At 35.9% G+C, this 24,878-nt stretch overlaps 1 protein-coding gene across 1 annotated transcript in view; it reads right to left on the bottom strand.

Annotated features, from left to right (window-relative positions):
- CLTC (clathrin heavy chain) overlaps positions 1-24,878 on the bottom strand; it is a 63,109-nt gene that overhangs the window by 6,460 nt on the left and 31,771 nt on the right. The window contains exons 7-30 of the mRNA XM_042781919.1: positions 23,761-23,958; positions 22,793-22,993; positions 20,500-20,652; positions 19,898-20,020; positions 19,492-19,629; positions 19,088-19,252; positions 18,768-18,948; positions 17,139-17,302; positions 11,814-11,939; positions 11,130-11,272; positions 8,502-8,736; positions 6,439-6,561; positions 5,410-5,555; positions 5,007-5,190; positions 4,636-4,828; positions 3,918-4,075; positions 3,575-3,739; positions 3,359-3,466; positions 3,108-3,275; positions 2,822-2,971; positions 2,606-2,737; positions 2,093-2,203; positions 1,111-1,281; positions 536-757 (exon numbers count right to left, since the gene is read on the bottom strand). Coding sequence (XP_042637853.1) covers positions 536-757; positions 1,111-1,281; positions 2,093-2,203; positions 2,606-2,737; positions 2,822-2,971; positions 3,108-3,275; positions 3,359-3,466; positions 3,575-3,739; positions 3,918-4,075; positions 4,636-4,828; positions 5,007-5,190; positions 5,410-5,555; positions 6,439-6,561; positions 8,502-8,736; positions 11,130-11,272; positions 11,814-11,939; positions 17,139-17,302; positions 18,768-18,948; positions 19,088-19,252; positions 19,492-19,629; positions 19,898-20,020; positions 20,500-20,652; positions 22,793-22,993; positions 23,761-23,958 — 3,858 coding nt within the window. The remainder of the gene's footprint in view (positions 1-535; positions 758-1,110; positions 1,282-2,092; positions 2,204-2,605; positions 2,738-2,821; positions 2,972-3,107; positions 3,276-3,358; positions 3,467-3,574; positions 3,740-3,917; positions 4,076-4,635; positions 4,829-5,006; positions 5,191-5,409; positions 5,556-6,438; positions 6,562-8,501; positions 8,737-11,129; positions 11,273-11,813; positions 11,940-17,138; positions 17,303-18,767; positions 18,949-19,087; positions 19,253-19,491; positions 19,630-19,897; positions 20,021-20,499; positions 20,653-22,792; positions 22,994-23,760; positions 23,959-24,878) is intronic.

The raw sequence follows: 24,878 nt of genomic DNA, 5'->3' as shown, positions 1-24,878 counted from the left end.
GAGATTATATCCACAGCATGGTTAATATATTTTTAGGTAACGTGGTTAATTGTTAACTTCCTAAATATTTTTTAAAATTATGAGTTAAACTATCAAAATATTGTGAAGATTAATAGGATAATAAAAACATGTTGCTTCCCAGGGGAAATAGGCATAGATACTGAAGTCAAAAACAACCAAATACTGTCCATGCTACTTGTTATGGACATATGAGTTACAAGAACTGATTTAGGGGAAGATGCTGTTTTGTAAATTACCTTACCAAGTGTTTCTTTTTTTAAAAAAACAAACCAAACATACAATAACAAAGTAACAGTGTTAACCCTCAGACATACATTGAAGGTAAACGTTCCGGAAAATTATGTTTGCATTTCCTTTCCAAACAGTGTCATTTGTCAACTATTAAAAAATATACAGACAACAGAAATATTATATGATTAACTAAAATACTTCTACATTTGAAAAAATTAGTTTGCACATGAAATTTTACATTTCCTCAAGGTAACTGGTCCTGAATATACTTAGGAGTCATTACCTTTGTCAAGTACTCCTTCATGACCTGGATGAAATAAGGCATGGCAAAATCCATGATATTGTGCCTCCATGCAGTTTCCAGGACAACATCTGGCCTTAAAAGATCATAACACGTAAAGAGACAAGCTCCAAAGCACTCTCTTTTCTCTTCCTGCAAAAACCACTGGAGGAGTTCTTCCGCCAACTCAGTATCTTTAGACTCAGAGGCATACTGCATTGCATCCTATTCAAAGAAAACAACGAAACCCAAAACATTACATTTATAACACTCTGAATAGTAAATTAACTAAAACACGTCCCAGTTATAGCACTTAATTTAAAATTTTTTGGGAAAAAAAGAACAGATGTGCTAAAAATATATGTATTTTTTAAACAAAAGGGGTTTGACAAAAAATGTACCTCTGGAATCACTGACTTAATTATCATCTCCTCAAGTAGGGGTTTAAAAATCAATTCTCATATTCTTAAAACTAATACTTTTATAGAATATTATCACTTGTTATATACCTTTGACACAGATCTAGTACTTGGTCTAACATACCGACTGCCCAGCTTCCCACCACCAACTTAATCTACCTTGTAGAGGCTATCTTTCTTGCACAACTCTACACTCTGCTTCCAGCGATTGTTGCCTTTGAAGAGATAAGCAGCAATTCTTCTGAACTCAATAAGCTCATGTTTTTCCAAACGCTGAGCAAGTGAGATATTGTCAAAGTTGTCATAAGCATCTATTGATGTTCGCAGAGCCTTAAAGAAATAAAACAATGCCAAAGTGCCCAATCAATTCTCATTTTTATTTAACATTAACGTTTCACCCTTCTAAATCACAGAAGCCAGTAAAAGATAACATGTAATACAATAGCCTATATTTAAACATCAAACTACAAGCTGTAATCTGTGCAAAGTATCAAGGTTCTTCAATTTACTTTTTAACGAGAAAGTTCTCAAAAGATCCCATAAGACTTCCTAAAGGCACACATTTTCTCTCCAAGGTTTTCCCTATCAAGGACCAACTTGAATGGTTATGAAATTGGAAGGATTTATAACTTGAAGGGTAATATTATGTTCTAGGGAAACTCTTGGTACAACTCAGCATGATACTCAGTGATATAGATCAGCAGGTAGTCTGGACTTTAACCATGTATTTTTTCCAAAGCAAAATCTTAACACAAGATCTAAGCAAAATTTCTCCATATTTGGCACTTAACTATATGTACATTAAAATCTCACTAAATTTAAATCCAGGAGCTCTGGTAGCATAGTGCCTAAGGCACTTGACTGCTAACCAGAAGGCTGGCGGTTCAAACCCACCAGCCACTCCTCGGAAGGAAGGTTGGGCAATCCTACTTCCGTAGTGATAACTGCCTCGGAAACCCAAGGAGGGGTCGCTATGAGTCGGGGCCGACTCGATGGCAAATAACAACAACAACAAATTTAAATCCTAGAAATACTTATGATCCTAAAGGATGACAGATTTTTTTTAGTGTAAAACATACCATCTTCATGAACTAATCACAATGTGAGTTTTGAGAATACATGCAAGAATCAAAGATTTTACCTGGTAATCCTCTTCTGTGATAAAGAGGTTGTTCAGAGACTCATTCACAGATTTGTTGTTGTGGTTCTGAACGGAACGCAGATATGGTTTCACCAGCGGTAGCTGTTTTACCTTTAAGATAGTTTGATACAAATGTAGCACATCGTTGATGTTACACAGATAAAAGTTACCTAACTTTGGTATAATTTAACAATTGTTGTTATAATTATTAATTAATATTGTTATTGGCTGCCATGACACCATGCACAGAAACACTGCCTGATCCTATGCCATTTCCTTTGACTGTTGTGATCTACTGGGTTTTTACTGGCTGATTTTTGGAATGGACTCTTTTCCTCATCTTTAGTCTGAAAGCTCCAATGAAACCTATTCAGCAGCACTGTAACAAGCAGGCCTCCCCTAACAGACAGAGAGGGTAGCTATGCATGAGGTGCTCTGGCCAGGGATTGAACATGCATCTGCTGCATGGAAGATGGCAACTCTACAACTATCACTGCCCTTTGCAATTATTACCTTGCTGAAATAATTGACTGCACGAGTATGATCCAACCGTGGAGACAGCACCATCAGCAAATCATTTAACAACAAAGGCTTGAATTCTAAGTAGAATTGTATTGCTCTGTAGTATAGTTCCACATTGGCAACCTACAACAGAAAAGATCCATACAAGTCAAAGTTATTTCCTAATGAGTTTTCCTGAAATTTATACCTTCTGAAGAAGGTACTCACCTTGGTAATGATATCTTTGAACTGCCCTTCTTTCCATGCATCAGTTGGGTGATTCATCATGGTAATTATGGCATTATCATATTCTTCGTACTTGTCATACAAAAACACCAGTTCTGCCCAAAGGTGAGCTTGTTCTGCAGCTCTTAGCACCTGAATAAGAAACAATTAATTACTCTATACATAAGTCTCTAATTGTACTTAACGGACTTTAAAAAAAAAAAAAAAACCACCTATTTTAAAATATTACAGTTTCAGCTGCTGTCTCACAATATTAATGGATGGTTACCTTAGGTATATTCACTCTGGACCAGAACAGCTCCAGGTGCTCCCTCATTTTCTGTGGCTTAAATTTAGAATATAGAATAGCTAATTCGGTAAACATCCCCATGTGAGCACGCTCAAGTCCCAAAGCTGCTTCCAACATGGTTATCAGTTCTTCAAAATATCCACGATCCTAAATAAGAGAAAAGTGCAATTAAAGATAAGAATATTTGTGGTAAAAGGCCTCAATTCACACAAAAGATTCTTGTTTATTACCTGATAGTAGTTAATAAGTTCCTCTAATTCATCTGCGTGTACTACAATATGAAGCCCACACATCTGAGCCAGTCGGAACTCTTTCCCATCCACACAGGCAAAGCAGACCTAGAATAAACATTTCCATTATGTCAACTTAAATGTAGACAGAGCTATTTAATTCAATAACTCAGTTTAAAGAGCATTTACAATCAGATCTTCAATCTTCGTGTTTACCTCTTTCCATGTTCGAGTACTATTAGCTTTTCTAGCTCCATCAACAGCTGCCTGATATTCACCCAGGTGAACCAGGGTAGATGCCAGACGTCCAAAATTAGAAACATTATTGTACAACAACTTAGCTGCATCATACATTTTTTCATCATAACAACGGTCACCGACCTGAAAAAGATGAACCATTTTCAGTAACCTCAGCTCAGTCCTATTTACAACTTAATATTGGGAAGGTTTTCTGTTCCTGTAAGATTTTTCCTTGAAATAAGATTCTATTAAGCTAATAAAATTCCTTAACTATTAATTTTCAAACTTTTTAAAAAAAAACTCAGAACAGGAAACTCACTTGTTGGATATGAGCATTGTTTGGCCCATTGATGAACTCTTCTAACTCTGCAAGGCGGTTTGTTTTAGCCAGTGCAAATATCAATTCTGTCTCCACATAGGACTCCCGAGCCTTCTTACGGGCCATCTGCAAGTACTTCACAAGTTCTTCCCAATTTCCTAGGTATAGAAAAAGAAAAAATCTAAACACTAACACCCAAGTAAATGAAACTCAGTACCAACTTTCTTTTCAAGGAAACACAGAGCATGACAAATTGAGTAAAATAATGTAAAACAAAACAAACCAAACTCACTGCCGTCAAGTCAATTTCAACTCCTAGCGACCTCTCCTTGTGTTTCTGAGTATCTCTATGGAAGTAGATTACTTGATCTTCCTTCTGAAGAGTGGCTGGAGGGTTTGAACCACCGCCAGCTTTGTGGTTAGTAGTCAAATGCCTTACGCACTATACCACTTTTCTATATCACTAGTGACCAAGAATAGTTTAATTTCCTTTTTCTCTTAAATTTGTAACATTTGAGTTCTATCAGGATTTTATGAGCATTCAGAGCACATGGACCTTACAGGTTCATAAAATGCAGCCTATCTTTATCTACACTAAGACAGAGAGGGTTTATAAAAGTTTTCAAGAGTAACCAGGCAATAGCCAACTCTTACTGCTTAGCTTAACCATAACTTAGGTACATTTTTTGAGGTCTCAAACACATCAAAGAAGTAATACCACTAGTATTGGCAGCCTGAACAACTTCCATGTAGGATGAAGGATCATCTGCTTTGATGTATGAATCAATGGCTTCTTTCACCATTCCTTTCTGCAACTGGGCTTTTGCAAGCTGACTCCAGACTGCTGGTTCATTGCAGCGTTCAGCAAACTCATATGCTCGATCCAAGTTTCCAATATGTTCAATCAAGACCTAGGCAACCAATTTTAAAATTAGGTTTACAATAAAATTAATCTTTCTCCATTACTACAAATGAACTTGTAGCATCTTATTGTTCTTCCCCTGCTATGGCAATACATTTATATTTAGCTTCACGGGTCCATGCATATAATGTTCAATCAGAAGACAGTGTTGTAATCTGCAATTTTACCTGTACTGCTGAAGTATTGACATCAAATTTCCGGAAAATGGCAAATGCTTCTTCAAACAGCTCATTGCTGATGGCAATATTGGCAATATCTGGGGCATCGTAATTATCTAGGCGGTTAATGTACTCCATAACACGTGTACGATCAGCCTTAATTGCAGTGAGGATAAGGAGGTTTTGCAGATTCCTTTAAGAAAAAAAGCTATTTGAGTGCAATACTTAAATAATAATAAAAAGCTTATCAGTCATAGAGAATAGAAGTTATGACTATAAAGCTGTTTTGTTTTTTTTTTTTTTCCCCCCTCAGGAAGTAGGGTAAGAAGGGGGAGGGGAACTCTAAGTTCCTTCCCAAATACTGATAGGCCAAAATTAAAGACTGAGCCAATGGATCCCCCTCATAGCATACCTATGTTCACTGAATACAGAGTTATCAAGGACAATTTTCTCCAGCAGTTCAATGAGTTCATTGGGAAGGTCTGCAGTCATAAAAGCCTTGACAGTTACTGACACTTCTTCAGGATCCTGAGTCTCAGACAAGGCTGTCTGCACAACCTAGAAAGGATATATAGGGAATAAATAACTGAGACTCAAGATAGTTTTAAAGATTATCTAATAAGTTGGGCTCTCACTGAAAATCACCTACATATACAATTTCTACCTTTCCCTTGCTTACTAAAACATTACTCATACTAAACCACTCCTCATTGTCACTTTAATGGCTACATATAAATCAACTATATAGATATGGCATCATACACTCAGTAATTCCTTTATTTTTAGCTATTTACATGGTTTCCATATGCTGCAATGAATATTTTTTTCCAGAAAGGTTGCTTGGGAATATCCCTTAGAAATGCTTCCTAGGAGAAAAATGAAATATTAATAGCCTCAACTACTCTTTTGCAAAATGTTTCATTTATACTTCCACCAGGAGTATTTAAGAATCACTATAATAAACCTAAATTTTCAGAGTTTTAAAAAATAATCTTTTAAATTTTACACAGGTATAAAACCACATCTCATCACTGTCATGTGCTTGCTAGTGAGATTTAATTTAGTCTTGATTTTGTCTCATCAATTCTGATTCTTGATTACCACTGTCTTGAACGTTTCCAATCAATTTAGTCACTTCGCAGGTATTAATATCAATCCTTTCTTATTTTATTATTAAGTTTGCTGTTTTCTTTTAACTATAATGAATCGAGAGTTTTACACAAACTGTCTTTTGGTATGTATTTTACTATTCTAATATTTGTAAATGTATACATTTATAGTATAATTTTTCTTTTCTGCTACTTTTTATAGTCTTCTCTCAGTTAAATACACCACTGATGAGTATATCTGCATATATGGTGAAGAAAAAGGTTTCATTCATAAAATCTTTAGCTTAATGAATTAAAAAACATGAACCTTAAAACACATTCATCAATTTTACCTGATCAATTAAGGGTCTTCTATAAGGATTGCTTTCCAGTAGCACACTACCCCATAATTCTGGATCCTTTCGGCGTACCAGGTAACGAGACAGACTCTTGAAGAGAGAATTCTCATTGCAAACCTAAATAAGATGTTAAAAGATTAATTTCAAGGTAAATAGCAAAGATTCGTGGAGACTGACTTTACTTGTGTTTATTTCCTATCACTTAAATCTAGTTATTTCATAGGAAACCCCATTAGTTTTATATATAATGTTAAATAAACCATAACCAAATTTTTCCCATTAAAATTCAACCAAGATAAAAGACATAGTTATTCATTTCTAATGGCTTTTTAAAAGCACCATGATACTGAGGCTATTTCTGGACTTTCTTTTTATTCTACTGGTCTGTTTATTCATACTGTTCTAATCATAAAGGTTTGTAATATGCTTTAAATCTAACTAGGGCAGTCCCCATTCTTAGCAATTTCTTTTCAGAGTTTTATTAGTTATTCTTATGTTTACTTTTCCGTATGTTTATTGTTTTGTGTATGTTGTATGTGTGTGCATAAATACACAGATGCTTTTATTTCCTAGCTCTGACCACTGAAAGATCCTAGAAGCAAATATACCTAGAATCCAGTTTTGGTTTCTAATACAATTCCTCACTAAAAGGGACCTTAATCTTTGGAGAAAGGGCTGATCCTAGGGCTTTAGAAAAGGTACAAAATGAGCTGTGGTATATCTCCTCGTGCCAGAGAATAAGGAAGTGCTCAAAAAAAAAAAAAAAAAATGCTGAAAACTTGTCACAAAGACATAGTAGCCACATTGAAGAGGTTCTCATCAGCCAAATCTAGGACAATTTGAGCATCAAAATAAATAGTAGTCATGGATTAGACCCACCAAATAAAAGAGAAACTCTTAGGTCCATGAATCTGTATGTGCTGAAAATTAGGAAGAAGTGTGGGGACTGGAAAACTTTCATTTTGCAAACAATACCTTAAGAATGGTTTAGGTGATAAATTACTAAGAGGTTAAATCAGAGAGGCACAGGGTGATTTTGATGAACAACAGGATGTTTGGTTTGGCAGGATTCTGTTTCCCCACAAACTGTTTAACATCTGCAATGGCCAAAAACTGACATCAAAAATGAGGGACAAATGGACATCATGTGCCAAACTGTAATCCATGACAAAGATGAAACATCACTTACACAATATTGTCAGTGGGAATTTATCATCTAAATCTAACAGGAGAAACCATCAGAGACGCTCAAAGTGAGAAATATTCTACTGGGTGGATGGAGACTTTCCATTCAAAAACTCAAAAACCAAACTCACTGCCATCAACAACTCATAGCAACCCCTCCTTAGGTTTTCCAAAGCAGTATCACTATGGAAGTAGATTGCCCAATCTTCCTTCTGGTGAGTGGCTGGTGGGTTTGATCTGCCAGCCTTCTGGTTACCAGTCAAATGCCTCCATTCAAAAGAATCATCCCAAATAAATTAGTCCGTAGAGGCAGACAGTTTGGTGGCCAGGGATTGGGGAGAAGTTGGAATGAGCTACTTAATAGTTACAGGATTTCCTTTTAGAGTGACAAAAGTATCTGGGAACTAGATGGAGGTGATAGCTACCCAATATTGTGAATGTCCTAATTACCACTGAACTGTTAACTTTAAAATGGTTCATTTTATGTTATGTGAATTTCACATCAAGAAAAAAATATATACAAATAAAACAAAGTTTGTCTTTCTTCACCAAAAAATGTCATGTCATGAAAGAAAGAAAAGCTGAAGAACTGTTCCAGATTAAGAGACTACAAAATTGGAATAAATAAGATTTTAAAGTATTATATCAATGTTTAATTGACCAAAGTTGTTAACTATAATATAGTTATGAAACAGAATATCCTTATTCTTAGGAAATAGAAGGGGTAGAGGGCCATTATGTATGCAGCTTATGTTTGGGTGTGTATGTATGTATGAAAGAAAACACAAGAACATAAATGACAAAGCTAATGAGGTTAAAACATTGTAACAGGTTAAAAAAATGTAGTCTTCTTTCCAGCTAGCAGTACTCACATTAATAAGTTCCAGATCACACTGGCCACGTTCATAAGCAACACATGCCAGATGTGGATCTCTCTTCTCACAATACTTTCCAACAACACGACTGTCATAATAGGGATTTTCACGAAGAAATCTCTCTGGGTTGTTATTACTATCTATATAGATTTTGGCTAGTGCGTTGTGAGTAGCAGGCTCCTCACAACCTTCATGAATTCTGGCCTCCAGCCAAGGAAGGAGGAGTTTCAATCTAGTTTGAAAAAAAAAAGCCAACACTGTATTATAAATAACACACACTTGACATGCTAACTATATAGTGCTGCATACAGTTACACAGGGACTTTTATATAAATACCTCATATATGCATTTTCACATATACTTTGTGGTTGTTGTTGTTGTTGTTATTTGCCGTCAAGTTGGCCCCGACTCATAGCGACCCCTCCTTGGGTTTCCGAGGCAGTATCACTACTAAGTAGGATTGCCCAACCTTCCTTCCGAGGAGTGGCTGGTGGGTTTGAACCACCACCCTTCTGGTTAGCAGTCAAGTGCCTTAGGCACTATGCTACCAGAGCTTCTATTCCTAATTAATTCACAAAATCTTATTACAAATTGGGAAATTAAGGCTTGGAGATAATTAATTTGCCCAGGATTATACACAAGTATTTAAGACTATCTCTTCATTCCTTCCAGTTCTAACACAATCAATATACACATTACCTAAACTAAAAGGAGCAGTACTCTAAATACATACTGGGAATCAAGTCTAGTAGAGCTTGAAAGGCTCCAAGTTTAATAGTTCTAATAGTCATATGATCATACCACCAAGTGTCAAGATTTCACTACGCTGTAATTTATTTTTTCAATGGTCCTGAAGACCATTCTTCTTTTACTTGTGATTTAAAACAGACAGAAAAAGCAGTATTACATTATTTTGACAATGAAATTCAAGTACTTATTATGAACACATTCTCATTACCCTAAAGATACTTATTTTAATTAACAAAGGCAAAAACTGAGCTCCTATGAACTTGTGCAACTCACGTCAACTGAAGTAACACTTCAAATTCAAGCTCAAACTCTTAAATGAGTATTATATTCATCTCCATCGTCCTTATATGCAGAAATTTTCCATGTTTAAAACATACAAATACAAATCTCATGAATACCATTAATAGGACACCTATTAACACGTTAAAATTAAACCCCTAAATTTCATAGGTTTTCTTGATAGCCTTTCATATAGCTATAATAATTTCCCACCAATCTACCAAACTCATTTACTGCATCAGCACTTCTTTTAACATTTTTATTGTGATTTGGGTGAAAGTTTACAGAGCAAATTCATTTTCCATACAGCAGTTCATATACACTTTGTCTCATGACACTGACTACAATTTCACACAATGCAACTCTCTTCCCACTTCTTCCCCATAGTTACCTCTTTCCTGTGTCCTTCCCTCCCACACACTCCTGCCACCCAAGCTGTCTCCCTGTGCGTACACAGCCCTTCTATTCTCCCATGATTGATCTCTCCAAGGAGTATATCTACCTGATGTAAATGTTCAGCTCATAATGCTTTTTGTTTGGGTGGAAGCCAGGGGAGGGAGTTCAATTCTAGACCTGAAAGGCAGCAAAGGGCCACAGTCTCAGGGGTTCCACTGGTCTCTATTAGACCAGCAAACCTGATCCTCACACGCCCACCTTTTATTGTTTTGTTTTTTTAATGATTTTGAGTTTTGTTCCACATTTTTCTCCCACTCTATCCAGGATCTCCTACATAGACCCCCCTCCTAGTAGTTGACAGTGGTAGCTGGGCACGATCTAGTTCTTCTGGTCTCATAGTCATATAGGCTGAGGATCGCATGGTATACCAGTCGCTAGGACTAATTGTTTCCACACGTCTTTGGTTTTTCTTCACTCTTTTTTATTCTGGATGAGGAGAGACCCATCATTGCCTCTAGATAGCTCCTTGCAAGATTTTAAGATCCCAGTAGCTACTTATCAGTGTAGGATATGGAACAATGTTTTTGTGTAGTATGTTATGCCAATTGAGCTTGCTGTCTCCTGCTATCAGCACTTCTTAAAACACTAGTTACTCAAAATGTTCCAGAGTGAAAAAAGCTTCATGGCCTAATAAGTATTAGAAGCTCTTAGACTGTATTTTCTTCTATTGGAAATCATAATTCATATTACTATTTTAAGGTATGCTACAAATTAAAAAAAAGTTTAACCCAAATTTCTACAGGAACTTGTGAAACTTGAAGTAACACCATACTAATTATCAGTCAAGAATTAGTTATTAAATATACTGGCATCACACACATACAAAAAAAAGTAGGCTTGCTACATACTTTATTTTAAAAATATACACAAAGCCAAACTACATAGGTATAATTATAGAACACAAAAAAAGTGATCAAGAAGGTCAACAGATTTTCTTATATGGCATCAGCAGTAATGTTTCAGAAAATAGATTCTTCAGAGCTATCAGTTAGCTTAGCACTTCCAAATTAGGTATCTCCAGTGATTTACTGTCCATGTGTTACTGAATAGATTCTAGGAAACTTTTTCTTATAATGTTAAACATTACCATATTAAAAAAAAGCTACTAACTAATCCCAGTTATGAAGGTTAAAATGTACCTGTTTCTTTTTTCAACCTCAGCAACAAGCTCGTCAGTAGAAAACTGACCTCTTACAACAAGAATTAAGTTTTTAATAACATCTTCAGAGCAATCAACATCAAGTAATCCTCCAATAACCACAGGGAGTCGACTTGGATTCACCTACAGGTTAAAAAAAAAGTAGAAGACTGCCATTATATTTGTTAATAAGCATACTAACTACCATCACGACCAGCTGCCACTGTGTGGATTCTGACTATGCTCCACAGAGGTTTCAATGGCTGTGATCTTATGAAAATACATCACTAAGACTTTCTTCTGAGGTGGCTCTAGGTTGACTCATACTGCCAAACTTTTTGGCCAGTAGCCCACTGCTTTACCATTAGTGCCAAGAGGAGTTTATAAAAAAACATCCCTCTTGTAGGCTGTTTTTTATTCAGTAATAAGCTGAGATTCTAAATTTGCAATTAGATAGAGGAATTTATCAGGAAGTCTGATTTGGTTAATTAGTTACCTAAGCATTTGTCTACAGGATAAGTAAGTCCAAAGAAACTAGAGTCCAAGAATGACTATGGCAGAGTATAATTAAAAAAAAAGCCCACATTACAGCAAAACTACCTTTCTACTTCTGTAGTTTGTAGGTCAAGTTACTAATACAGTATTTAAGATGGTTTTAAAAACTGTGCTTTGAAGAGTTACTTACCTTCTGTACATATATCTCTATATATTTTTGAAGATTATTTCTATATAAATAGAGCACCAAATCATGGACAAAGTCAAATCGATCGCACACAATGATAAGTGGTAACTGATCTGTTAGCTTCGCTTCCTAAATAAACAAACAAACAAATAAATAAATAAAAGTAAGCCTTCGTTTTCTCCTGTGAGAGCTTATCAAGTCTATGTAAAATATGAGAATCTCTTCTATGCTGATGGGAGAGGCGCACACAAACTTGGCTCTTTTGTTTAAGAAAGAAGTATCTCAAAAAAAAAAAAAAAAAGGCAAAGATCTCAATAACCAAAGTGTGCATGTCCTACACTTCAGTAAAATTTTACTAAGCAACACTTTGATTCACACTACAAAACACTAGCTCTTCCCACACATAACCCTTAACCATAAAAATTTACAATCACAGACAAATATAAGAAGTTAAGATTTTGATGATTCCAATAGCACTCAGGGTATAAAATCATCACACTAGGCAGTAACACTTGAATTAAATTTGGAGTTGATCTAAAGACCTACTACTATTACATTGTCAAAGTATGATATAAATGGCCTCACATTTGTTTCAAACTAATAACTTATGTTTGACCCTTCCTCCCCAATCCCACTCTACATGATCAGCCTCTACTACTCTATTCTAATCAAATCTACAAGGACAAGCATGATGGTGATAGCCATGAACTAAATATACCACATGTTGCTATTATTAGAAAAAGGAAGAAAAAGAAAAAATATTTAAAGATCTTTAAATGATCAACTGCTTTTACCAGTACCAATCCCAGCATACAATCATACTTACAACCTGATAAGGATGATGCTACAGGCAGTAGGGAAAACTTGTACTGGGCATTACCTGATACATGTCCTATAAATTCCACAGACATAAAGTACAACCCAAAAGACACAGTTTCCACGAGGAATTCATATATACATAAAGAATCATTCCTCAATAAATGATTCCTCTGTCACAGTCTATGAAGGAAGTAGAACTTTCCCCAGTGACAGCCACTAAAAACAATATTCGCATGGTTAGAATAATATGGGTTATTTGCAGCAAGGTTAGAATAAAGTGGTTTCTAAGACCATGCACGTCTGTCACCTGACTCTACAAAGTACAAAGATTAGTCTATGAGATGTTCAGAGAACATCAAGCTACACCTGGGAGTCATGAGAAACGCTGAATAAAAACCAAAATGGCTGTAAATCTGAAGTGGAAGCCCAGCTGCAAAGTATTCACTTTCTAAAACAAGTATTGTTCAACATAATGGAAACTCTGTGCTAACAGAAGATAGAATCATTTCTAGAAAGAACTTGTTTGTATCTACCTAAAGATTTCAGCAGACCACATTTTTCCCACTAAATAGTGAAATATTAGTAGGTCAACACATCAATCTTCTTCCTCACCCGTTTAAAACTCATTCGAAATATTTTACCACATAGGTGAAAAACATATTTACAAGTAATCTAAGATTACTTAGGTATTCTATTCTTATGCATGGGTGGTTTAGGACTTCTGCTGGCAATGACAACTATAGTGTATTCCAACTGAAATTGAAAAAAAAACTAGGATCTTTTCTTGATTGCCTAGATTTATACACAATACATGGAAATAATGCTATTAATGTTTTTTAATTGTTTATCTAAAGGTTTATTTCCAGTTATAATGATTAAAGATTTTTCAGGCCAAAACTGTTATATTAATACATTCAAAAGTTTTCTTAAACATGAATTTATTCTTTTCACAAATATTTACTGATTATCTATGTACCAGGCATTGTTCCTAGCAACAGATAAATAGCAGGGAACAAAGGAAGTGGAGTCCTTTCCCTCAAAGAACTGAGATTCTAATGGGAAGAGACAATGTCTCAATAGTGGAAAGTGCTATGAGGAACAAATAAAGCAGTGTTAAGTGGGATGGGGTGGAGATGGGTTCTAATTCAGCAGGATAATCTGGGATGTTTTCTCTTGTGACATTTGATCAAAAACCAAGTAAGGTAAGGGAAACAGGCATGAGAACCGGACAGAAAAGTGGTCCAGGGTGAAAAAGTAGCATGTCCAAAGGCCCTGAGGAAAGAGAGGGCTTAGGGGACTTCTGGGAATAGTAAGCAGGTCACTGTGGTTGACACAAAACCAGGAAGGAAAGTACAGAAAATAAGGTCAAAGGTAGTAAGGAGCAGATCATGGGTCTGAAGAACAATTTCATGCTTTCTACAAAGAACTATAGTTCCCCAAGGTGAAGGTATGATCAAACAATGCTAATGACACCATTTCATCCCCTCACAGGCAGCTTTAGAGAAGGAGGAATTACAGTTTACAAATCTCTATTCCTGGTGGCTAGCACATAACTGCTACTCAAATATTAAAGATCAGATTCAGAGAAGTATTTTTCTTATGGTCACAGAATTCATATACACCACCAATCCATTATCATGCAGCTAGTACCTACAAAATAAAGTTTAAAAATAGTGGTAATGAGAGGCATTGTGGCTGTGTATTACACATCAATAAGGAAAAGAGGGGAAAACGGTCTTTATATTCATTCTCACTACTAGGGCAAGAGGCTGAACATAATAATAGCATTAATGATAATAATTAGTATTCCACTTCCCTCTCAGATTATTTAAACATCAGACACTACCAAACCAAAAACCGAATTCACTGCCATCTAGTCAATCCCAACTCATACCGACCCCTCCTTGGGTTTCTGAAGCAGAATCTCTATGGAAGTAGGTTCCCCAATCTTCCTTCCGAGAAGCTGGTGGGTTTGAACCGCCAGCCTTCTAGTTAGCAGTCTAATGCCTTAGGCACTACACCACCAGAGCTCCTCAGACACGACAGTCACCTCTAATTTAGGATGAAATTAAAATTTCTTCAAGGAATCAGGAATAATTAAAAATAGCACAGCTTATTAATAATGGTTACTACTTAAACATCTATGAGACATACAAAGTACTAGACAAACTTCAACTTACAGTCAAGAAAACAGGAGCTCAAATGCATTATTTAACTTTCCTGAAGTAACAGAACTAATCATTTGTTGAATAAACAATGGCTAGTAATCAAAAGAAATGGGATTTAAACTAGGTCTGAGTAGTTCAAAGCCCACAATCCATACCATTGTCTACTGTATCAGGCTTTTACCACATCTGATCAAAGTCCATGGGCTAAGCAAACTAAGGCAGGATCCAGAGGATTTTTTTGGGGGGGAAGGGGAGTGGGGTGGAAGATTGAGAACTTTGTTATTTAAATAGATAGCTCATTTAGTCCTGCTTACATCTATCTATATCATATGTACTTCCAAACCAATCCAACTCTATTAAGACCCAAGAACAAGAACATTTAATGAGAAGTGACTGAGGGTCAAGGTTAAAAATATCCCATGTGAAGCAAAAAAGTTACATGATTAATAATAAAAAAGAAAAAAATAATAATGAAAACTAAATCACTGTAAGAATCGTTTTAAGTATTTACCAAAAACCGGCATACTAGTCAAGCATAAAGCATATCTTTTCACTTCGAAGTTCTTTGGACACCAGAAGTTTTAGGTTCAATCACATCATCCTAGTTAGAAGAACCAGACCATTCATGATGGTCAAGACATTCTAGAATTCTATCTTTGGATCTAAAATGAAGGGAAACTTCATCACTTTGACTGCCTTACCACTCTGAAACCCCTGAGAGTTTATCTATTCAACGTGAAGCCTTGTTAGTAAATTCTTCAATGGAATAATCTGTCAGTGCACTTATAGAGTATTTTGGGAGGGAGGAAAAGCCCATTTTTTTCCCTACTGAATTATAAATATTTTGGTTGTAGTTTCAATCTAGGAGCTCTAGTAGCGTAGTGCCTAAGGCACTTGACTGCTAACCAGAAGGCTGGTGGTTCAAACCCACCAGCCACTCCTCGGAAGGAAGGTTGGACAATCTACTTCCATAGTGATACTGCCTTGGAAACCCAAGGAGGGGTCGCTATGAGTCGGGTCCTACTTGATGGCATATAACAAAAACAACAGTTTCAATCTAAAATTCTTCCTGAAGATGAAACATTAAACTTAAGAACTTTATATTCAGTCCTTGCAATCATTTCCCTCTTAAAGACAAAATATTTCTGTAATCTGATTGTTCTACAGTATTCCTGGTCTTTTATATACAGCTGCCAAATTTAAAAGTTTTATTTTCCTTACAAAGTAACTGGCAGGTGTAGTATAAAGCTAAAGCTAAGTTAAATATTAAATAAAATTAACTGCCTTTAGGAATGTTTTAAAGAACTGAGACTTTTAAACTCTTCACTCCAACAAAGGCAGCCCCTACTTCTCTAAAATTTACTTCATGTGTAAGAAAACTGAGTTTCGGCTTGATTGTAACTTTTATTTTGTGAATTACACTTGATTAATACTTTCGTTCCCAGAGTCAGGCTAATCTGATGACAGAAAAACATAATAACTCTGTATTTTTGTCTGCCTACAATAGATTTCTTTAAAATGATAATGAAGGCAAGCTGAGCTTCATCTTCAAATGCAGCCTGAACAGGACCAGGTTTGCAGTCTGATAGAGCCTGGTGGAACCACTGAGACTATGACCCCTAGCTGTCCTCAAGGTCTGGGATTGAACCCACTCCCTTGGCTTCCAGACAAACAAAAGACAGGCTTATGAGCTGACTATTTACCTGAGGTAGATATACTCCTTAGAGAGAATCATGAGAGAAAGGAGGGCTATTTATGCACAGGGAGACAGCTCAGGGGACAGGACTGCATGGAGGGATGGACATAGGGAAGAAGTAACTACGGGGAAGAAGTAACTACGGGGAAGAAGTAACTACGGGGAAGAAGTAACTACAGGGAAGAAGTGGGAGGAGAGCTGTTGCATCGTCGGAAATTGCAGTCAATGTCATGAAACAAAGTATATGTGAGCTGCTGTATGGAAAGTGAATTTACTCTATAAACTTCCACCCAAATAATAATAATAATTTAAAAAAAAAAAAGCAGTCTAAATGATATTCTGAAATGACACTGATGATTTACACTACTCAATTTTTCTTCCCAAAGTTAAAATGAAAGGAAATTCCTTTGAGATGGTGCTTTTATCTTTTAAACAGATGGTCTTTCTCAAGTATTTCTTACCAGTTCCCTTCTCTATTTCAGAGAAAACCACAGAATATTAAGTTTAGAAGAAATAATCTAGAAGAACAATTTCAGAATGCTAAGAAGTTGACATTTATGGAAAGAACATTTTACAACTATGACCAAATCCCTGCAGAACGGATCTTCAATCCACCCAGAAAACACATTACTCAAAACCACTTACCTTGAGAAAATTCTTGACTCGTTCAGGATCGTAGCAGTTGCTTTCTCTACAGATTCTTTCGACTTCTTTGATCTGCCCAGTCTTACAAGCTGCCTGAATATATTTAAAGTGCACATCTGGGTCCTGACTAAAGTTAACAATGGATCCCAGAAAATAAAAGAGACCTTAAAGAAACATATAATTGAAATTGAGCATAGGTGCACCTTTGAAAATGACAGAACTGAAAAACATTTAAACAACCAAAAACAGTTATACGTCCCAAGAATGAACCTGAACACTAAATACTGCCAAATAGAAGCTGCTTGCTCAAGAAGTTTAATCAGACTACTAATTAATCTAGGAACCAGTTCAATAAAATTGACTTTCACTTTGATTCCAATTCAATGTTTTCCAATAGACAGAAATAATTTTGGGCAGCTGCTCAATACCAAAGCATATTAGTACATCATAGGTCACATGAGAAATTTTAAATCAAGTCCCTTATACCAGCTGTTTTTCCACATGTAGCGAATAGGAAATATACAAAAGCAGTTTGGAAAGAATTTAATGCAGTTCTGTCCAATAAAATTTTCTGCAATGATGAAAATGTCCTATATTTGCACTGTATAGTGCAGTAGCCACTAAACACATGTTGTTGTTGTTGTTGTTGTTGTTGTTATGTGCCGTCGAGTCGGCCCCGACTCATAGCGACTCCTCCTTGGGTTTCCGAGGCAGTATCACTACGGAAGTAGGATTGCCCAACCTTCCTTCCGAGGAGTGGCTGGTGGGTTTGAACCGCCAGCCTTCTGGTTAGCATTCAAGTGCCTTAGGCACTATGCTACCACATGTGGATACTGAATATTTGAAATGTAGCTGAGGAACTAAGTTGTTAATTGTATTTAATTCTGATTACTTTCAACTTAAATAGCCACATGTTGCCAGTGGCTACTATACTAAAAACACAAGTTTAGGGCATAGTTAACATATAGAATCTCTTATCCTTGCTGTCTAGATCACTATCACAAAGAAAGGAATAAAAAGTAACCGGGGACCAGAAGTTTAGCTAACGAACCTAAGGACCACCCAGCAATGAGTACATTAGTACTCTGTATGGCAGTGGTTTTCAACTGGGGGTGCTTGTCCTCCCAGAACAAACTGGCAATGTCTGGAGACATTTTTGGTTGTCACAATGGGAGTGAGTTGTCTGATGCTACTGGCATCTAGTGGACAGAAGACAACCCTGGGGATATCTATAATGGACAGAGCAACCCTCCCTCCTACCCTACACCAAAGTTACCCACCCCAAAATATCCAGTACAAAGGTTAGGAAACCCTGCTGAACAGTAACAAGACACAAAATGGTCCTTTATCTAGAAACAGTTGCCATTACAGAGTCAGACAACATGAGATCATACTACAACTGAATATTAGTATTTTCACCTTTTAGTTATATAGGGGCTTTGTCATCATTGTGTATCTTAAAATTCTGCTTTTAATTCACCCATAAAACTGACAGTCTTGTTCATGACATATCCCCAAGGACCCAACACAAGCTTTTAGAAAGATTATGATTACAATTTATTGGAAATTCTAAGTCTACCTCTCTTGGCTGTCTTAAGTAACTTAACCAACTCAAAACCTTGTAATTACCTTCAAAACTCTTGAATGATTCAAAAAGTTCAATCAGAGACTGAGTTGACAGTTGCTCATGATACTTAGAAGCCACTTGAACACAAATCTGCAGATTCTGACGAATATTGGCAGATAGCATGGCCCTGAGGCATTCTAGGGAGTCTTCTACTGATAAGGACCCAAAATAATTCACTAACCACTAGAAGACAAAATGAATAAAAGAATCAATAAACAAAACAATGTTGAGCCTCATGGGGGTACAAAATTACTAGCACTACAAACACATCTGCAGTGTAACAATAAACTAATACCATTTGTTAGGCAAGAGACTGAAATACCTCAGGGTTCAGAAGATGGGTGTGAACGACTGCACGTTTTATGTCATATAAGTCAGTGAAGTGTTCCAATGCACGCTGCAATAGCCCAGCCTTTTCACAAAGTTGAGCGATATGAGCCCGGTCATAATGTGTGAACATCTGATTTCCCAGAATAGCATCTGCAACCTATAAAACCACAGACAAAATGAGTTCATTTTTTACACCTCATTGATACCAGTATTCTACATCCAGATCACATGTTTAAGATTCAACAGATAAAGGAGACAAAATATAAGGGAATGTTAGTTAATTTTTTTCAACAAGGAATATGTGTCATCGATAGCTTCAAGTAACAAGAATCTTAGCAGCTCAGAATGACTACAAAAAAGTACTGAAAACACGTCTAAAAAGCATGAAAAACATACTTGAGGTGCATGCATAAGGTTCATCTCAAGTAACCGGGTCTGTAGAGGACCTTCAGATGGGCGATTATTCTTCAGGGCATCAAGCAAAAATGCAGTACACTGCTGAATTAGATTGTACTCCATAAAGACGTCCACAATCTAAAAAAAAATGATTAAAAAAAAAAGTTTCAAGATGTTTAAAAAGGACTGTTTCTGCTGACAATATGTAAATGAAGGGAAATAAAATGGCATATACATAGTATGCCATCCACTCTTTTGTGACTTGTTTTGTAAGAAACTTTACGTTTATCCATATAATTCTGACAAACTCAAAGTTTAATCCATTTTTCTCCAAAGTGTTTTAAGCAGCTCCTCCTATTCTCCATTTAAATAAAAATCTATAAAAAATATACTTTAGTATCTTTACCTGTGTGATATCAGCAAGAGGCTCTTCATCCTGAACCAACATTTGAGCAAACTGCTGACCCTGATCTGGACTGATACGCATTACATTTCTCAGCAGAAAGATCCAATCTGGAGTATATCCAACCTATAAATGGACAAAAACTTAAAGCCACCTGTATAGTTTCATCTTTTTAGTATTTAGAGGTTTCTTCTACAATAACATTTTGCCAAGTACTTGTAAAAATACAAATTCAATTTCAATTAAGGATGATCAATTTGATCTTGGTTTATATTAGACAAAAAGAGACCTTGTTGATGACACAGCTGAACAAAGAGCTGCACATTTTAATTACTGGTTTATCCATTTTCAATGAATGACCATTTCAATAGGTTAAACATGTCTCTGCCATCTTACAATCTGATAAGCCATAAAGAGTAATTGTTTCTATTTTTCATTAAGTGTGAATTCTATATATGAGAGCTAAGATAGCTCTTGAAACTTTTCCAAGTACTTTCAAAACTTAAGAAAATTCACTATTAAAGTCACTAAGAGTTACCATGGTCTAATTTCTATCTTAATGTTTTAATGAATTTACACCGAGAATTTGTCTTCACTATACTCACTTTTTTAGCATATAAAACAATTTTCTGGACTTGACCTGTTTCTGCAAAGCACTGAATGACTTTATTTGGGACATTAGCCCTCAGGTATACACTTAGTGCCAATGTAGGGTCCACAGATTTCACAAGATCACCAAGTTCTTCAGAACACTCCAACTGTTCAGAGAAAAAAAGATTGTTTAATGATCCAGGAGCTGTTTTACAAAAATAACTGATACTAATTCCACTATAAATAACTGATAGGTACTTATTCAATTTTCCTAGAATATATTATAAATAAATATACAGGACACATGGGTGATAAAGACTCTGATCTCGAATTCACAGCAATTTATTGACAGAATTCTCGACACACCCTAATAAAACAAGGATAATAAGCCCACCAAGATTTCACACTTACAGGGATTACTACCTACCTTGTTAAGATTATAAATATTTTATTTAAAGGAAAAATCTTGTACTTCTAACTATTAAGACAATTCTGTAATCAGACCCACATGTTCCCAATTTTTCAAAAATGCTACATCAAAAATTGTAATGTAATCTTATCCCATGAAAATGTGATATTGAAGGAGCCAGAGGAGGCTTACTGTAAGGACCATTATTAAAATTAGGGTATAACTTATATGACTGAAGGAACTAAGCTCCATTATATTTCTGACTTCTGGATTTAAGTCTACAAGGCAGGATGCTAACTTCACAAAATGAAAGAACAGATAAAAATGTTATAATTTTTAGGTGGTACACACCAACAGATATTATCTAAAATGCTTTAATAAGTTAGCCCCCGAATCTAGAAAGTAGCTCCCTAGAACAATTTTGTTTTACGTACAAGAATTGATTTTTTACTTCTAATGGTTACCTCAAGGAGTTCTAGTGGCTCTGTGGATAAAGCACTGGGCTGCTGACCAAAAAGTTGGCAGTTCGAACTCACCAAGCCATTCCACAAGGAGAAAAATAAGGCAATCTGCTTCCATGAAGATTTACAGCCTTAGAAACCCTATGGAGCAGTTCTGTTCTGTCCTACAGAGACGCTATGAGTTGGAATGAATTGGATGGCAGTGGGTTTAATTAATGGTTACTTCAGAGAGTAGTCTTTGTAAACTAATACTCAGTGCTGAGAAATGAAAAGTTCTATCAAAAGTCCATACCTTTTAACAGAACATGCTAACTAATGAAAAGTAACCAGTATCCCCTTTTCTACTAATTGATCACAAAATGTTAATGATACCCAAAAAGCTTTCAACGTTGTTATATATGTCAACTCAGTTACCTTGGCTGTTCCTGTCCTTCCTTAACTTAAACAATTAGGATGGACATCAAATATCATTACTCAGAGTATACTTTAAACAGTACCACCTCAATTCTTGACAATGCATAAGACATGGGCAATTCAACATTATCACTTTGTGGAAAAAGGCTATTTATTTATGGTGGTATGAAAGGACTAATTAACACTGGTGAGTTGCTTCAAATTGTCTGTTGCCTTACAAATAAGCAGCATTTTACATAAAAGGCTCTACAGAACATAGTACCATTAGGTCCTCTATGTAAAAAGAAACTAATAAGGACTGGATGAATATAAAAGGCACAAAGAAATGCTATAGTATGGAAACCTGGTTAACAACATAAAAAAGGTACATATTTAAATAAATTTTTTAAAAACTGAGTTAAATATTTCTCCACGCAATACCTATTAACATACCGTGAAACCACTTTTGGAGACAGTACTTCAGTAAAGAGAGAGCACCATGCTGTCTTGTAAACACATCTATGAGTCAACATTTTACGTAACATTGTTTCTAGCACATGTGAACATGCTTACCAGCAGCAAATACCACAATTTTGATGATACTTTTGAAATTTTAAAAGAAAAAATACTTGTATGGTTTAAACTACTGTGCATATCAAGTGTGGAATATACGACTATATTCCAGTGTCACAAATACTGACAAATATGAATGCATAACTCAAGTGAGCTTCCTATACTTAGCTTTTCCTAAAGCAAAAGGGCAACAACTAACTTCCACGGTTAGTAGTATTCTAAGCAAGAATATTGGATTCTATTTAAAAAATTAAACAACAAAAATGTCCCACAACAAATAAATATATTTAATATATTTCCACAAAGAAAGAAATTTATGCATCTCATGCAATGTCTGTTCCTCGAACAGATAATGGATATATTAAGTAACGGACGGACACATTTTAGTGCAGTCTTTCTAGGCTTGCTTTCTAACTTGCTAACATGCTATTTAATTCAGTCAAAGCAAAGTATGTTGACAAGCTAACCTACCTTATCTTCTTTTAACCATTTCTCCAAAAGCTGTTTCCGCCCTTGCTGAAGTACAGGTCTACACAGTTCTAAGGATTCATATTTATTCAGCTGGCCCTGGTCCAAAAGAATTCCAAAGTACTGAAGTAAAGGAGAAGTTTGACCTGGCTGGGCTGGGACACTCTGGAATCGACGGATAGTGTCTGGAGTACGGAGGATTCCCTTTAAGAAAGTGAAATTTTAAAAACTTTTAAGATCATTCAAACATCACATGAATAATTCTGAGTCTCTTACATTAATCATGCCTTTAAGAGGCATGATACTATCTACTAATATCAAAGTTCTGATCTATATCTGTAATAAAGATTCAGTCAATGTCTCTTATAGCTCTGGTTCTATGTTATATATATTCAGAATTAGAAATATACCAGTTTTAACAGCAATATATAAGAAAATAAGCATAATAATAGAGCATTTACAGCTAGATATTATCCCAAGTTCACATTATGTGCAAATCTCATAATAAATACTGGTTAGAAATTATGAGGTGTCAGTTCAGTCCAACGTAACACAATGGAGTTGGGAATAAATGAAGTTCAATTTCAGACAATTACCTACCATAAGTTGGACAGGATCTACTTAATCCCTAAACTTTCATTTTTTATTTTTTCATTTCCAACTTTTGATAATATCAGTAATGATTTATAGAAGTCAAACAGTATTACACCTAAGTTAACTAAGCATTAATACATGTATGTAAATCATAGCTTGCTAGATCTACATATTCTTCTAACGTTCTGAATTTTAAATGGCTAACTAAATACAGAGGCACAGACAAGCAATCTTCGTATCCTACTAAAGGAATTTATAGCCTAATAAAAAGGTATTATCTCTGTGGAAAGCTGGTTCCTCTTAGAGCTGTATTAGAAGCAGAGAATATTAACATTAATTTAATCATGGCAACCAAATTTTCATAACTGTTTATTTACCTTTGGTGCATTCGCAGCCACTTTTGCTGCCTCTGAGTAATTTCCCTGGGCAAAAAGAGCATTAAATTTCCTGGCAAATAGTTCTTCAGCCCCAGCTAAGTTGTTACGTACAGCCATTCTCAAAGCCAAATCAGGATTTTGTAGGACATTGGTGATGTAAGGAATTATGTTTTCTTCTTCCACACATACTGACAGAACCTGCAATTTATAGATTAATGAATAGCTGCAATATGTTTATTTGGATATAAATGATGTCAAATCTGTCTGTTGAGACTACTAAGTGACTTCTTAGGGTCATAAAACTGTAGAACTGTGATAGCTGCACTTTCTTGGTAGCCATTAAAAAAAGAGAAAGATAAAAAGAAAGAAGCTAGGAAAGAGAAGAGTAAGGAGATTTAAAAATGAGTGCCCTGGGGGTGCTAAACAATTTTGGGTTTCCTAAAATATGGCCATTCTGTCATGTAAAACTCCCTACTTCATACTGTCTAAGCTCTGAATCAATTCTACATGGCTTATAGAATCTAGTGAATGCAATCTTGACAACTTTTAGAAATGACTCTGAAGAAGGTACAAAATCTAAACTTTAAGGCTTCTCTAAAGAAGTGTAAATTAGTCTTTTGTGTGTGTGTGTGTGTGTGTGTGTGATTTGGGAGAAAGTTTACAGATCAAATTCACTTTCCATACAGTTCATACACTTTTCTCATGACATCTGACTACAATTTACCACAATGCAACAGTTCCCCTACCACTTCCTCCTGATAGTTACCTCTTCCCTGTGTCCATCCCTCCATGCACTCCTGCCCCCTGAACTGTCTCCCTGTGCATAAACAGCCCTTCTTTCTCCCATGATTGTCCTCTCCAAGGAGTGTATCTACCTCAGGTGCATGTTCAACTCATATGCCTATCTTTTGCTAGGCTGGAAGCCACAGGTGTGGGTTCAATTCCAGACCTGAAGGGCAGCTAGGGACCACAGTCTCAGTGGTTCCACCAGGCTCTATCGGACCAGCAAACCTGGTCCCCCCACCCTTATTTTCCCCAACAATGATTTTGAGTTTTGTTCCACATTGTTCTCCCTCTCTATTCATGATCTCCTACATAGATCCCCCTCCGAGTGGTTG

The sequence above is a fragment of the Orycteropus afer genome, unplaced genomic scaffold (assembly GCF_000298275.1).
Source record: "Orycteropus afer afer isolate SDZICR_OR568_19922 unplaced genomic scaffold, OryAfe1.0 scaffold00196, whole genome shotgun sequence".
In the NCBI taxonomy this organism is placed as follows: Eukaryota; Metazoa; Chordata; class Mammalia; order Tubulidentata; family Orycteropodidae; genus Orycteropus; species Orycteropus afer.
This window is presented reverse-complemented; position numbering and strand designations above follow the sequence as displayed.